At 50.3% G+C, this 16,657-nt stretch overlaps 1 protein-coding gene across 1 annotated transcript in view; it reads right to left on the bottom strand.

The window, feature by feature from the left end:
- The window catches only part of rap1aa (RAP1A, member of RAS oncogene family a), a 41,629-nt gene that overhangs the window by 8,108 nt on the left and 16,864 nt on the right, over nt 1-16,657 (bottom strand). Inside the window, exons 2-5 of the mRNA XM_061256954.1 lie at nt 7,905-7,993; nt 7,438-7,506; nt 6,373-6,429; nt 5,797-5,937 (exon numbers count right to left, since the gene is read on the bottom strand). Coding sequence (XP_061112938.1) covers nt 5,797-5,937; nt 6,373-6,429; nt 7,438-7,506; nt 7,905-7,961 — 324 coding nt within the window. The 5' untranslated portion in view covers nt 7,962-7,993. The remainder of the gene's footprint in view (nt 1-5,796; nt 5,938-6,372; nt 6,430-7,437; nt 7,507-7,904; nt 7,994-16,657) is intronic.

Here is a 16,657-nt window from a genome sequence, read left to right as displayed (position 1 = left end):
TCACGTCCAGCGGGAATCCGTTCAGGTTTGAACAGAAAGCGTAATCGGACTGTAGATCTGCCAGGGAAATCCGCACCGCATTGCACAGCACTGCGATAACCCCGACAGAAAGCCGTCACATTGAGGAGCGCCACACAAACATTCAAATGTCTTATCAAGCACAGACTGCGAGAGCGGGTCAGCTATCACGCCGGAGCACCTGACCGCTTTCTGAACGTAAGCCGACCCCCGTATCTTTCTGAACGCGCTCGGGCCTCGTCCAGGTGTAGGAATGTGTGAGTGTGTGTGTGTGTGTGTGTGTGTGTGTGTGTGTGAGTGTGTGAGTGTGTGTGAGTGAGAGAGAGTGCGTGTGTGAGTGTGTGAGAGAGTGCGTGTGTGTGTGCATGCGTGTGAGAGAGTGTGTGTGGGGGGGAAGGGGGGTGAAATCAGTCTCCTGCTCCATGTTGTTTGTGGCGATTTCCACGCTTCAGTGACTCTAGGGAATGGAATGGCAGGGTCAGAGGGGGAGAGAGGGGGAGAGAGAGAGAGAGAGAGAGAGAGAGAGAGGGGGAGGGAGAGAGAGAGAGAAAGCGAGAGAGATGAAGGGAGAGCGAGAGGGAGATAAAGCGAGAGAGGGAGATAAAGCGAGAGAGAGGGAGATAAAGCAAGAGAGGGAGATAAAGCGAGAGAGAGGGAGATAAAGCGAGAGAGAGGGAGATAAAGCGAGAGAGAGGGAGATAAAGCGAGAGAGAGGGAGATAAAGCGAGAGAGAAAGAACACTGTTGGCAGTGAGGCGGCAGGCTCTACCCCCCCCGAGCCAAACTGAGCACCCCCACACCCGCCCCCCAGCCCAGAACCCAGGGTCCGTTTGTTTGTTTACTGGGTGTACCGATTTAAGCCTGAGGGTGGGAGTACTGGTTACACTTACCAGGCCCCTCCCACTCCCTCCAGGCCCCGCCCACCAGACCGGAGCAGCCCCGCCTACTCCAGTCAGGCTCCGCCCAAACTGGGGCAGTCCGCCACTTTAAGCACCAGCTGTGGAATGAGGAGCGCTCTGTTAGGGTTGGGCAGAAGTCCTACGAGACCTCCGGGAACAGGGTTGGGCAGCGGATGAACGAGCGGCAGACCCGTTTGACTAAACTACAGCGTCTGGCAGAGGCTGGACTGGAGGGAGCGGGTCAGAACCCACATCCGATCGTTACGGAAGTCCCTGCCTGCGCACGCTGTACTCAACACAAGGAACAGCAGTGTCCACCGCGCCGTGCTGAAATAAGCGGCCAGTAAAAACCACACGTCCCGTACGGATATTCTCCCCTCGGGCGAACAGAGGAAGCACAGTCAAAACATTCCGTTTTTAAACCCATACACGGGGCATTCCAGGTCGACGTTAAACAGAAAGGAAAACAGACCCTGGACATTGCAAGCCCTTCTGGCCACGCCTTGAGGACTGAGAGCAAACGCCTCCCTGGCTCTGAGTTACGAGAGAGAGAGTGTGTGTGTGTGCGTGTGTGTGAGAGAGTGTGGGAATGTGTGTGTGTGCGTGTGTGTGTGTGTGTGTGTGTGAGAGAGTGTATGAGTGTGTGTGTGTGTGTGTGCATGTGTGCACGTTAAGTGGTGTCGAGCAATGACTCCTTTTGCTGAAACCCCTCGGCGTCTTCCCCTCATGTAACTTGGCACAATAACACGACCAGTGAACAGTAATCTGTGGAAGAGTCTGGAAGCACATCAGATAGAGCAGGAATGACGGGAAGCAGAGTGTGTACACAAACCAGCACTCGGGAATTCAGGGAAACGACCGGAATCATCCCAGCTTTCCTCCTCACCAGAAACACCCGTCTCAGTCTGGTTCCAATTTCTCCCTTCCTTTCACAAAACCCTGCATTTCTGATTAATTCAATGCCGATTAACAGATTTGGTGACCAATTCTGTCGTGCTTTACACGCAATAACGATCGCCTCGGCAGGGCTGCTCATCTGAAGTCTGGGAACAGCTGTGGCATGGCATCTCTCTCTTATCCTTCCAGCGGTGTGAAATCATCCCTCCCGACCCATCCGCAGACAACCCGTGAAGGGAGAGAGAACTGTTCAAACCGGCCAGGAGGCCAGAAGCTGGCCCAAAGGACACGGGCAGGAAGGCGAGGCGTCGACGCGAGGCCACGAGGATCACTCCTCAGACCCACCGAAACACGCAGCAACAGAGTAAGGGTGAGCGCACGCAAGGTCATTTCGAGGTCGTGCATAATCAAAATCTGGCAAGGGGCACATTACAGTTACAGCCCCCTTTCCGCTCCATACAATCTTCTGTTGATCGTCAAACATTCTTGGTTCGGCCTGTCCAATAGGGGCTCCGTTTTCCACCTGCCGGAAAAAAAAAGTGACCAGCCAACTCTAGACCTCCGGCAAAATAAGTCTTGGGAGAAACATGAAACTAGTCAGACAGTCAATTATCAATCAACTGCGGTTATGTTCCTTGGTCGAACTGTTCAATGTCTGTTGGTCAGTATGCCAGCAGTTTATTTCTTTTTCAGGACATTCCAAGTTGTTGTACAAGCTATCCCCAATGCTTGTGCAATGGCTTTTCCCCTCTTTTCTAAGCTTCAAAATGGCTTTCTTTTCTTCCAAAGACAGGCTAAAACCAAGAGTAGACATTCACAACTATTTATTGTTTAAACTAATCAATATGACAGGACACATCTCCAAGTGAGGGCGATTCCGCAAAATGGCGCCCGAGGTGTTTAAACACTGCACGGAAGCACCGGCGTCCTGGCTAAATTCCCCAACCTGGCTTTTTCAGCCAGCCACCAAATCGTCCCGACTCAATTGGCAAAAACATTGTTCTCTCCCTCTCCACCTCAGCTAGCGAGTGGCGAGCGTGCTGGTGCAAAATGGCAGCCGTGCAGCACCCAGGCGGGTGCTACACATTTGTGGTGGTTGAGGCAAGTTTCCCCCTCATTACTGTAAAGCGCTTTGAGTGTCTAGAAAAGCGCTATATAAATGTACACTGATGATCTATCTATGGAAATGATACATTGTACAGCCTCCAGAGCAGTCTTTGCGCTCAGAGTAGTAACATGGCCCACAGTGTACAACCCACAGCCAGGAAGTCCCCAGGAGCAAAATGATTGGCTGTTGCAAGACGCAGAAAGGTGTTGTCATCCCTGCTCTTTGTCACACAACAGCGCCTCCTACTGGGCCTTCAGGCACCTCTCCAAAATTAGAACTCGACTTACCTATGTTTGAAGCTGGGAGAATCTTATTCTGGACCACACTAATCAGGCTATATATCAACGTTTTCCCCAAAAGATGAAACTTACACAAAAGTAAGACACTTTAGTGATAGATTTCTCAAGATTTCCCACAAATAAGACATAGCTATTCACAAAGCGGCATAAGTAGCCCGACAGCCCACTGCCAGACCGGGGAGCCAGCCAGCGTTTGGGAGGCCAAACTACCAAGGCCTCCGAAGTGATTTAGAACGAGGTCTGAATCAGGCCGCTGGAGTGCCAATGTTGCCATGCGTACAACCGGCATTGTCGTTAGATAATACATCACAAACACCAGCCAGGCTTGGCCCGGCCAAGCCAATCAGAGGGCACAGAACTAATCTCCATATTTCCATGGCGACCATTTCTTCCTGTTGTTTGGTTGATAAAAAAATAAATAAAAAAAGACTAGGTCCGCAGACTTCTCTTTTTGGCAGCTTCATCCCAACGTTATCTCTGCTTCAAGTTATCTGTACATTTCCTGCCCTGATAGTACAAGAATGTCATTAGTCACAGTATACCAACGATAAAAACCCGTATCAACTCTCATGCAGAGTTCCCAATAAAATGCTAGAAATTAAATAATTTCAGATAATCGTGTATTTCAGCTTTTGAACTCTGGCCACAACAGAGCCTTCAAAGAACCTGTCCGTCTTTACATTGTGTGGTTGGTTACCCCAATTAACCTTTTTTTGTTTTGTCCCATAAGCGAGAAGTCATTCTGAAGGGTGTAGAAATAAATGATAAAAACACCAACATTTGGTTTCATCGACAGCTCAGCCAGAGAGAGAATAGAAACTGTGAGAACAATCGGATAAGTTTTACTAAAAGGACTGACAGAAGGCAAAGGATTAAAACAAAAGTAGAAATCCATTGGTTTTAAGGATTTGAGGGCAAGGCCAACATCATTATATAAAAACGAAACCGGCATTCACGTGACTGAAAGTGGTCTCAGCCTAGATCTAGGGGTTCAGGTGATCTGTGGGGTTCTGGCAGAGCCGGTCTCTAGTGTGCAGGGTAAAACCAGGAACTATCGCAAAGACTTTCAACAGGAGCAAAATCGTTGGCACGTTTGACATCCTTTGATGTGAAAGCCAGGATCAGAGGGAGAAGCAGCCATAGTCCCAGAAGAGACCGCCCTTGCGGACCTGGATGGTGGAGGAGGGACACTGCAGGCTGCGGGTGTGCGCTCCTGAGCTGCATCACAGGGGGTAGTTATCAAAGACTGAGCTTCATTTGACCGCTTCTTCATTTCTACGGTATTGTGTTATGTTTTATTTTTATTTTATTTTAATTTGGCTACCATTCGTGGCCAGGCCTCCCTTGGGGAAGAGGTTTTGAACCACAATGGGACTTCCTGGTAAAATAAAGGCTAACGAGAATAAGGGCAGGCAGGCCAGTGGGCTTCACTGCGTTTCCTCTGTAGTGCTGCAGGGCGTCCATCTTACACCGTCCTCAGGCCCACCCAGGTAACCCCTGGTAACAGAAGAGCCAAGATGGATGCTGAAGTGACGGTGGCCGGGAAAGCCTTGAAACAGCGGGGTAAGGAGTGCGTTCATAACAGAAGCAGACGCCGGAGGGTCTGAGGTTCGGGGCAGTGCCACCATGTCCACCGTAAATTACAGCAGAGCAATATCAGCAGAGGTAAAGCTGAAAGGGCAAAGGGAATAATTACGCTGGAGATGGTCGGAGAGAAAAGAGCGGGAAAGAGAAAGGCAGGGAGGACTTATCGGCGCCGCGACTCTTCCACGTGCCTTTCGGGGACGGGGGCAGAGCTAGCGGGCGGCCTCACACGCGCGGTCGCCCCACTGAGAAATGCCCAATTTAACCCACCAATCAAACGTTGCCTTGGTGGGTGAGGGGGAGGGGCTTGAGCTGAAGGAGAGGCGGCGATAGGAAAGTCGAACAAGAAGGAACGTGCCTTGTCCTCTTCAACGAGCTCAGAGAATCATCGACAGATCACGTGACAAGGCAACTGGCCTATGGGGTCGGAGGGAAGGCTCCAGAGCCGAGCATATGCCCCACTGCATACTTCACATCCATCCATGTGAACTGTAGTTTACCTGCTAGTTAAATACCTGAACAGTTACCATCTCAACCTATAGGCCAGTGGAGGATGGGCATCCCCCTGGATAGCTGTGTTCCACCCAAGTTTATTGCCACCGTTTCAGGGTTTCTCTCCACCAGTTGTTATTTTGGGGCTTTGGGCTGGTATTTCCTGTTTTGTACTCCCTTTTGGTTACTCTGTAAAGCGTCTGTGGGACAGCTAGCAGTGAAAAGCGTTAAACAAATAAAATGTAATTGAATTGGAGGAAATGGAAGTTTGTGATGGATGTCTACGGTGTATGGCTGGGCTTTCGAGCAGTGTATAGTAGTTTTGACGTGATCGTACTCAGTGTCCTTTACGTTTAAACACAGGGGTTTACTGACATCCACAGTGTGCTTTACGTTTAAACAGACGGGTTACTCACATCCTCAGTGTCCTTTACATTTAAACAGAGAGGTTTACTCGCATCCTCAGTGTGTTTTACGTTTAAACAGACGAGTTTACTCACATCCTCAGTGTCCTTTACTCGCAGTATCTGCTCCCTCAGGTCCTGCAGGTCGTTGAAGGTGGACTGCGCTGTGATGGAGTACACGAGGGCGAAGCCCTGGCCATTCTTCATATACAGGTCCCTCATGGCCGTGAATTGCTCCTGTCGCGGGGAGAGAGGGAGGGGGGGAGAGAGGGAGACTTTGACTTTTGACGTCCCTTTATTGAAAGACAAAACTTTTCTAAATTGCCTTAAAACCAATGCCAAGCCCAAATTTTGTCAACCCAAAACAACTCATACTCCACCGTAAGGTGTGCAGAGATATAACCCTTAAGAGCAACAACATATCCGAGGACAGAGGGACAGAAGGAGAGAGAGGGTGTGTGTGAGAAAGACCACACGTTACTACTGCTCACTGAGTTTAACCGGTCTCCCCTGTGGGGGGCTGTGTGTGCGTGTGTGTGCGTGTGCGTGCATGGGGTTGCGTGAGTTCAGGGCGTGAGTTCAGGGCGTGAGTTCAGGGCATGAGTTCAGGGCGTGAGTTCAGGGCGTGAGTTCAGGGCGTGAGTTCAGGGCGTGAGTTCAGGCTCCCCTCACCGTCCCGGCCGTGTCCAGGATCTCCAGCATGCACTGCTGCCCGTCCACCTCCACTTGCTGAGGGAGAGAGGGAGAGGGAGAGAGAGAGAGGGAGGAAGAGGAAGAGAGGGAGGGAGAGAGAGAGAGGGAGGGAGAGAGAGAGGGAGAAAGAGAGAGAAAGAGGGAGGAAGAGGGAGAGAGAGAGAGAGGGAGGAAGAGGAAGAGAGGGAGGGAGGGGGAGAAAGAGGGAGAGAGAGGGAGGAAGAGAGGGAGGGAGAGAGGGAGAGAGAGAGGGAAAGGGAGAGAGAGAGTTGACTTAAGGTAGATGACTAGAGTACATTATCGGCATTTTGCAGACACTCTTATCCAGAGTGACTTACAACAAATTCAAAACAATAACCTGGGACAAGTGTGCTGAAAACCCTACAGGAAAGTAAAGTTTCAAGTGCTAGAAGTGATCACATACATAAGCCCTTGTAGATTAACTGAAACAATTTGTGTTATCCAACTTTACTAGTTAAATAAAAAAGTAATAGAAGTCGTCAATTCAATTATCGGTTGCAGTGACAATCTTGGAAGTAAAACCCAGATGGGAATGAATGGGATTGAGGAGACGATCCTACGAAGGTTTTTCTTTTGTGAGAATTTGACCTGGATACCAGGGTTAACACCCCTACTCTTTCACCAAGTGCCACAGGATCTCCAATAACCAGCCAGGAACTCAGTTTAATATTTCATTAAAAACACAGAAGGTGCTTTGTGTGTCACTGCGCAGGGCCACTGGGTGTCCATTCTGTCCAGAGAGAACAGTGCCATGTGCTGGCGTCCCAACCACCCGAGTGACTTGGTTTACTTTTTTTAGTTACAATTGATTTATAGAGCAGGAATTTTATTACTGCGGCCATTTGGATTCAGTATCTTGCTCAAGAGCACAATGGCAGTGCAGTTAAACCCGGTTCCTACTGCACCGGCCATTCATCCAAGAACGGGCCGAGGCCCAAAGAATCACCACGATTATCAGTATGAGAACACAAGGTCACGTGCAGCATGGCGTGCCTGTCCGTCCAGCACGTCAGGGGCTCTTACCTTTCTGTAGGAGTCTTCTATTGTGGGGTCATACTTCTCCACAAATATTCCCTGTACGAATTGGACTGTCTGAAAGAGAGGAAAGAGGGCGAGAGAGAGATAGATGCGCAATGAGCCCAGGACGTCTGAAAACGTACACCTGCTTTCTTACAGACCTGAAACGTAACCATAATCAACCGGCTAAGCCGAGCACACTGGGTTTGTGCACCAGCTTCAGCGAATTTCAGGCATTTATTGGCTAAACAAGCCTCAAGCTTTCCATCCTCGGCTTTAAGCAGCTAGCAACTGCAAGGGGTGGACTAGAACTCCGGCTTTCGAGACGCGTCTCGGACTCTGGCTTTAGAGACTCGTCTGGGAACTGCACAGGGAGGCCCCCCAGAGTGAGTCCCAGGATTCAGGATTCATTCCCCCTTCCCCTCGTGTTTTGACAGACCTCGGGAGGGTTAAGGAAAGCAGTGCTTACTCACCAGCGCAGATTTTCCCACACCCCCTGAGCCTAGCACCACTAGCTTGTATTCACGCATGGTGGGGTCTGTTCACCAATCAGTGCAGCAGTCTGCCAGAGAAAGAAAGGGAGAGAGGGAGAGATGATGGTTAAGAGCAGACCTTCCATTGATTTCTAAAATCAATGCCAATCACATGATTATCTGATCCAGTGAGGGACACTGCCTTATGACTCGAACCACTGAGACGGAGGAATATGACAAAGCGGGAGAGGGGTCTAGCCTGAGCAACAAGCTGTCAAACATGGCATGGGTTATATGCACTGTCATATATATTAATGCTTTTATGTTTCACTCGTTATGGATGTAGCCTGTATGTATTCATTCACAGTTAACCTGAACTAGTGCTTTAGTGATGCTGTATCTTCATTTGCAGGCCTGGGAAAGTTGTCACAGCCAATTCCGGCGTTACTGCTCGTCAGTCAGGAGATTTATTTTTTATATCACATAGTAAGTCACAAACGATTACAATTACTAAATGCATGTACTGCAAAGTTTCAGATCTGAAACTGCTTGAATTTCAGCAATTCTAGTTTTATGCATCCTGTCCAACCTTCTCTAAACGCTTTCACTGCAATAATGGGCTGCACGAGAGCCAATCACACAAGCTTCAGGTTTTGAGCTTCAGGTTTTGAGCTTCAGGTTTTGAGCTTCAGGTTTTGAGCTTCAGGTTTTACAGAAGCTCAAAGGACTGTGTTTTCAAATCCGTGCGAATTGAGACTCCAGGTAAATGCGGGCTGGACAAAATGGAGTCTTCAAAAAAAAAACGAAGATGGGAAACGCTGTCCTATTACAAGCAGTCGGCATCCCCTACTCTCTCCTGCAGAATTCCCAGACTGGGCAGTATTCCCGTAGGCTGTGGAGACCAGACAGGCAGGCACGGATATGAACAGATGAATAATCCGATTACTAATCTAGGTACTAATCCCTGGGCATAAGAAATCTCACAAAGAAAAGAAATGTCAGTACAATCCAATCACACACAGACACATTTCATTTTAATTTGGTGCTGCACAGATAAATCTTTCAGAAAGGAACTCGTCTTCCCTCCCTCGCAGTCTAACACCTTGCTGTAGATAATGTCACAGTTTAGACGTTTGTGAAACGCACCCACACTTTCGAGTGCGTTTGCCTGTCCCACGTGGTGGCGGGAGAGATGCAAAGATTTAATAAGAGATCCGTTTGACTGGGAGCTCATCGAATCCGGATAATTCACCTTCTCAGAACGACAACCGAAACAGACACACACACACACATTATTGGCATTTTAGCACGCACACACACACACACACACACACACACACACACACATTTCTCATGCTGGACGTGTTTCAGTGGCCAGCCTATTAGTAGGCCCAACAGCTCAGACGTATGCTTTCTGTAACTTTCTCTGACAGGTAAAACGCAACGCTCGCACAAGCCCAAGACCATGTAAGGGAGTCTACAGCACACGCATGCGAAGGGTGAATAGATGCTTTGCTTTTCTATTTGTAGTGGCGTTTACGGTTTTCCCGGAAAACTGAGTCACGTAAACGCTGCAGCTCAGCGACGCTCTGTGTCTGTGGTGGTGAAGACAGGAAGAAGAGATGAAAGCCCGGCTTCTTTAGTGGACAGCAGCGGCGAGGACGACACAGGAACTTCGGGGAACCGGAGCGGGAACGTCAGGGAACGTCGGGGAACCGGCGCGGGAACGTGGCGGGAAGATCGGGGAACCGGCGCGGGAAGCAACCGCCGAGGCAACAAAGCTGGAGCAGAAGTCCCCGCCCGACCCCGCCCGCTCTGGGTCGCCGCGGGGACAGCCGAAAATGTTTGTGCGGCCGCGCAGCGCGCTTCCTGGAGAGATAGGGCAGAGCCGCGCGCAGACCTCTCCCTTCCTCCGGAGGCTCGGACAGCAGGCCTGAAGACCTGCCAAGACGCTTTCTCAGAAATCCCATTCCGCAGAGACGGGAGGGATCCGCAGAAGTGCGGAATAAAAAAAATAAAAATAATTTACGATATTAAAAACGTCTTCCCTCCTCGCTCAAGAGACCGAGCCATATAAGGGCATCGATCTCCTCTCTCCCACAGCTACCCTCAGATCGTCACCTGCTTTCAGCTTCAGACAACAAGGAGAGAGAGAGAAGGAGAGAGAGGGAGAGAGTGAGAGAGAAGGAGAGAGAGAAGGGGGAGGGAGAGTGAGAGTGAGAGAGAGGGGGGAGGGAGAGAGAGAGTGAGAGAGTGTGAGAGTGTGAGAGTGAGTGAGTGAGTGAGTGAGTGAGTGAGTGAGTGAGTGAGTGAGTGAGTGAGTGAGAGTGTCAGAGTGAGTGAGAGTGTCAGAGAGTGAGTGAGTGAGTGTGAGTGAGAGAGCGCAAGAGGGAGAGAGGGGGAGAGAGGGGGAGAGAGGGGGAGAGAGGGGGAGAGAGGGGGAGAGAGCGAGAGAGATGGAGGGAGAGAGAGAGAAAGCGAGAGAGAAAGAGAAAGAGAGAGAGAGAGAGAGAGAGAAGGAGAGAGAGAGAGAGCAAACCACTCACTGGCAGCTACAATCACTCGTGGTCAGTTGCTTGTGCTCAAAGACACGCGAGTAGTCCCTTTAAATCAATGACATCACCACATTATTCCCTTTTTTCCACCGAAAGAGCATTTTTTTCCCCCCATGTAAGGTTAGAAACTGGACAAATGGGGAAAACAGCAGGAGTTTCGCAGATTTGCGAGCGGTTTTCACATCCTGGCCAGGGGACAGGGAAAGAGAGAGGGAGATTACAGAAAGCGCTGAGAGACTGGCTCTGCAATGCCTCCTAATGAATATCAGAAAACCGTTTGTCATCATAAACGTCTCCAAGTGTTCCCTGCCCCATAAGTTGCCAAATACTTTTTTTTAAATTTTTTTTATGAAGTCTATTTGCCTCAAAATGGCCTCAAACTACTCAATCCACACAGAACAATTAAATGTGAACTAAAAGGCCTGACGAAATTTTTTTCTTTTTTTTATCCATGAAATTCAATGACTTTGAACAGGATTGAAAAGTTTTAGGCAAATCCTGAAAGAAAAAAAGCTATAAAAAAAGGAGTTGCTCCCTTCATCTTTACATTACATGTTATTTACACTTTTTATCCAGAGCGACTTACAGTTGAGACTACGCAGGAGACAATCCCCCCGAGCAAAGAGGGGTTAAGGGCCTTGCTCAAGGGCCCAACGGCTGTGCGGATCTTATTGTAGCTACACCGGGATTAGAACCACCCACCTTGCGGGTCCCAGTCATTTACCTTAACCACTACGCTACAGGCTGCCATCGGTCCGACAGCGTTTACACAGGCCACCCTGCAGCCAGCCAGCTGCTGGCCAGAGAGCGAAGGGTATGGATCCTCAAATGGCCCTCAAATGCGAATCCGGCCCTGCTTTCCTTTTCTCCCAGAGAATTAACTGAGCAAGTCATGCTACTGACCGGCACGATGTCACACCTGACTCCCAGGTAAAGGGAGGGTGGAAAAGCGGGAGCACTTGGCCGATGAATCCCGAGGAGTCTCTGAGCCGTCGAGCAACAGGGCGCCTCTCAGTTTGCACCTCCCTCCGGGTCACAGGCCACGCCCCAATGCCGCAGGGACGCCACGCAGGTGAGCTGACCGAACTCTGCAAACGGCAGAGCCGCAAATAGCTTAATCTCATTACCGTATGATGGAGCTTCTGCCTGCCCCAGTAACGGAGCCCAGGACAACGCCACGCCCGTCTGCGACCAATGACCAGCCCTTAATCCTCTCAGGCCCGAGAGCGCCGCACGAGCGCTCGAGTGCAACTACCGTAAAGTCCCAACTGTTTCAACCCATCTAAACGACTGTGACAGCAGAGAGACCGCTCAGCAGAGAGACCGCTCAGCAGAGAGACCGCTCAGCAGAGAGACCGCACAGCAGAGAGACCGCTCAGCAGAGAGACCGCACAGCAGAGAGACCGCACAGCAGAGAGACCGCTCAGCAGAGAGACCGCACAGCAGAGACCGCACAGAAACTCAGCAGAGACCACACAGAACCTCAGCAGAGAGACCGCTCAGCAGAGAGACCACTCAGCAGAGAGACCACTCAGCAGAGAGACCACTCAGCAGAGAGACCACTCAGCAGAGAGACCACTCAGCAGAGAGACCACTCAGCAGAGAGACCGCACAGAAACTCAGCAGAGAGACCACTCAGCAGAGAGACCGCACAGGAACTCAGCAGAGAGACCGCACAGTAACACAGGAGAGAGACCGCACAGAAACACAGGAGAGAGACCACACAGGAGCTCTGCAATGAGGACACACAGCATTTACTCCACAGTGAAAGGAACACCATGTCTCTGCCGGCCGCAGGCGAGCCCGGCCGGTCACTGAGGCCAGCTGCAGCGATAAGGCCCAGGCTGGACCCAGCCGCTGGAGAACACAATGTGTTCGGCAGCTGATACAGCTACGGACAGCCTTCCAGCGCTCTGAGACCGCTCGCAGGGGAACAAACGGCCCTCAAACACTCACAAATCACGCAGGACCGAAACGCTCGGCCTTTTCCCAGGTTTCCCCAATCACACGTGGGACAGAGACCACGGACGGTGCTGGAGCCCCGAACCGACAGGTGACCCTCAAAGGCGATCTCTGCCCCGGGTTCAGGAACAGCCATCTGACCCTCAAAGCTGATCTCTGCCCTGGGTTCAGGAACAGCCATCTGACCCTCAAAGGCGATCTCTGCCCTGGGTTCAGGAACAGCCATCTGACACGGGACCCTCAAAGCTGATCTCTGCCCTGGGTTCAGGAACAGCCATCTGACCCTCAAAGCTGATCTCTGCCCTGGGTTCAGGAACAGCCATCTGACACGAGACCCTCAAAGCTGATCTCTGCCCTGGGTTCAGGAACAGCCATCTGACCCTCAAAGCTGATCTCTGCCCTGGGTTCAGGAACAGCCATCTGACACGGGACCCTCAAAGCTGATCTCTGCCCTGGGTTCAGGAACAGCCATCTGACCCTCAAAGCCGATCTCTGCCCTGGGTTCAGGAACAGCCATCTGACCCTCAAAGCTGATCTCAGCCCCGGGTTCAGGAACAGCCCCCTGACATGTGACCCTCAAAGCTGATCTCTGCCCTGGGTTCAGGAACAGCCATTTCAGGATCCCGGCCATTTTCTGAATTGAAGTGCATCCAGTTCACAGTCCGCTGAAGAGAGCTCACAGCAGCAAGCCGGCTGCAAGGGAAACAAAATGAGTGACGGCAGCAGTGGAGACACGCCCTGAAAACACCACAACCCCTCCGAGTAAACGTATAACGTGCTGCGCGGGTCATGAATCCAGCAACCGCCATTTTCTTCTGCGAGAGGCAGTTATAATAATAGCGATAATAACTTTGTGCTGCGTACTCCCGTGCGCTATACAAATGAAGTGCTTTATTGCGGGAAAAAAACCAAACACCATAAAAATGGACAATGTTGCGTTGTTTATGCAGTTATTTAGGTAGGGCGACGGCATTACCAAGCCGACTGGCTTTTAATGAGCAAGCCAATCCTGCGGCTGTATCACTGTATTATTATTTTTTTGGAAGATATGGTCGACCGCATTTAGCAGCCCTTTGAGTTGACATTCCTGTGGTTTCACTCCCGTAAACTTTCAAAACCCTCCTCAAAGCGGTTCGAAACCCACCGACTTTTAATCTCGGCGGAGGCCTTGCATAACCTGTTCAAGAGCGGCGTCCGCACTTGGAAAAAAATCGAACCTGCACCGCCTACTGCCGGACTAACACAAACAGAGCAGACAATACCGGTTTTATTCAAATAAAATATTCGGGTGACTCATGCCTTCTGTCGCCATGGCGCTGGGACAAAGCAGCGCTGTCGATAGCGTAGCGGGACCGACAACGCTGCCGTTGTAGTCAGAAGAACCGCTTCAAAAAGCAGCTCGCCCAGCAGCTTCTGGACCCAGGGGAGTGGCCTGAACATTCCCAGAACTAGATCTAAAATAAACTGGGCCTACCATAAAAAGAAGAAAACGCAAGGGACCTTCTTCATAGGAAGAAGGAACAATTCATCCAAAGCGACGTACTGTTGATTAGACTAAGCAGGAGACAATCCTCCCAAGGAGCAATGCAGGGTTAAGGGCCTTGCTCAAGGGCCCAACGGCTGTGCGGATCTTATTGCGGTTACACTGGGATTCAAACCACCAACCTTGCCTGTCCCAGTCATTTACCTTAACCACTACGCTACAGGCCGCCCCTTGTCATGTACCTAAACCACAATGCTACAGGGCGCAAAATGTATGCATATGCATAGATGACGGACACAATTTCACTTACATTTCGCTTACTACGCCCTCACATTCCTTCGCTCCAGATAAGGGAAGGCACAAAGGTCAAAAGGTCATTAGGAGTGAGACAGAGGTCATGCGAGCACTGTGAAGGCTGAGCATGATGGGAAGTTGGAGGATGGAAAACTTCAGTCGAACACAGAAAAAAGCCAACGCAACAGAGTGGCGTCAACTTCGCCGAGGTGTAACGCGGGCGATTCCAGTGCATTTCAAGCGGCTTCAACTTTTCCAATACCAATAATTTGATGTAATATTAGATTGGATTATTGTATACAATTAGAAACTATGACAAACAGTGGCAAGTGATCGTGCGTAGGCTGATATGTGAAAATAAAACGCTGGGCACGGTTCTGTAACAATTCACTATTAAGTTCCCTTTTTTCAGTTTCCAGTTACCAGAAACGTGAAAATAAAATAAAACAGTATTGTGTAATAACATTAGATAATAGGGGGAATCCGGACATGAGGAAGTGAATGCAGACTTAAGCCCGTCAGCACATTTCAGGCACTTGACCGAGAACCAGATCCTGATTCAGACGAGCGCACAACTGAAGTCGGGCACGCCCTCTGAATATTGAGGGGACGCAGCCTGGGAAAACCCTCAGAGGTAAAACACCCTGCTGGTGGCTCTGTCAATCATGCACTCCGGTTAAGCGGCGTTTTGTCATATCGCTGTACCAAATACTCCGATATTCATTCATAAGTCTCTAATTGTGCCCTCTTTCTCCGAGCTCAGCCCGTCGGCTGGGGAGTGCAGTCACACCTCTTCAGTCAGGAACAGGAATCCATATCCGAGAGACTCTAACCTCGCCCAATTTAGAAGCTGGAGGGGAAAATAAATAAAACGAGAAGAAAGCATTCCGGAGAACCCGTTCACACCTGGTCCCCCCCCCCCCCCAGCGCCATCGATCAGCCTCCAGTTTTTCCCACGGTCCTCTGCCCCCGATACACACATTTCTGCCTCCTGCCTGATGATTTACGGCAGCCATCTTCAGATCTGGACCTCGAATCCGAATCCGGCCCTGGTCTTCCTTCCTCCCTGGTAATTAGCTGAACAATTAGTGCTGACAGACTGCCAGACTGTCTTCACCTCCCAGGTAAAGGGAGGGTGGAAAACCAGCAGTTATTGGACCTTGAGGACCGTGATTTGACGATCCCTGATTTACTCCCTGTACACCAGCTTGTTAATGCAAATATTTAATCAGCCAATCATGTGGCAGCAAGTAAATGCATAAAAGCATGCAGACCTGTTCAAGAGGTTCGGTTGTTTTTCAGACAAAATGGAAGAAATGTGATCTAAGTGTCTTTGACCATGGATTTTTACCGTTCTGCAGGTTTTCATTTCAACCGTAATTCAGCACGCCTGATTCTACCAATTAGCAGCTTGACGAGATCTCTAGCTGTTGAATGATGTGTGCTTTGTTAGGGTTGGAGTGAAAACCTACAGGACAGTAGATCTCCAGGAACAGGGTTGGGCAGCCCTGCTCTAGCTGTTGAATGAGGTGTGCGTTGTTAGGGTTGGAGTGAAAACCTACAGGACAGTAGATCTCCAGGAACAGGGTTGGGCAGCCCTGCTCTAGCTGTTGAATGAGGTGTGCGTTGTTAGGGTTGGAGTGAAAACCTACAGGACAGTAGATCTCCAGGAACAGGGTTGGGCAGCCCTGCTCTAGCTGTTGAATGAGGTGTGCGTTGTTAGGGTTGGAGTGAAAACCTACAGGACAGTAGATCTCCAGGAACAGGGTTGAGCAGCCCTGCTCTAGCTGTTGAATGAGGTGTGCGTTGTTAGGGTTGGAGTGAAAACCTACAGGACGGTAGATCTCCAGGAACAGGGTTGGGCAGCCCTGCACTAGCTGTTGAATGAGGTGTGCGTTGTTAGGGTTGGAGTGAAAACCTACAGGACGGTAGATCTCCAGGAACAGGGTTGGGCAGCCCTGCACTAGCTGTTGAATGAGGTGTGCGTTGTTAGGGTTGGAGTGAAAACCTACAGGACAGTAGATCTCCAGGAACAGGGTTGGTGACCACTGCCCTCCAGAACTTGCCCGATCTGTACAGCTTCTCCGTGGACTCTTCTGGATTGTTCCGCACCGCTTCGATGCGGTTCGCCACTCAGCTTGCTTTACGCATGCCAAGAATACTAGTGGGAGGTGAAAACTATTGTTCAGCAGACACTGTACTGAGTGCAATTAGCTTCCGCCGAGCTCTCAAAATGAGCCCGTTTAGTGTGTCCGTGAAAGAGAAATCATTTCTCACACCGTGCATGCGTAACAAGCGGAGCTCACGCATTATAATCTCTTTAAATGAGCGTGCTGTTGGCCGCAGGAATTAATATGCCCCGAACGAGTCTCTGCAGCCCACTGAACATTTCTATCTACCTACGGGAGAATTCTCACAAGGGCCAGCGGCCGATCCAACAAGCGAGCACTGTTAGCGCG

This window comes from Conger conger, chromosome 10 (assembly GCF_963514075.1).
Source record: "Conger conger chromosome 10, fConCon1.1, whole genome shotgun sequence".
Lineage (NCBI taxonomy): Eukaryota > Metazoa > Chordata > Actinopteri > Anguilliformes > Congridae > Conger > Conger conger.
Note: the sequence above shows the minus strand (reverse complement) of the source record. Positions and strands in the feature narration are given on the sequence as shown.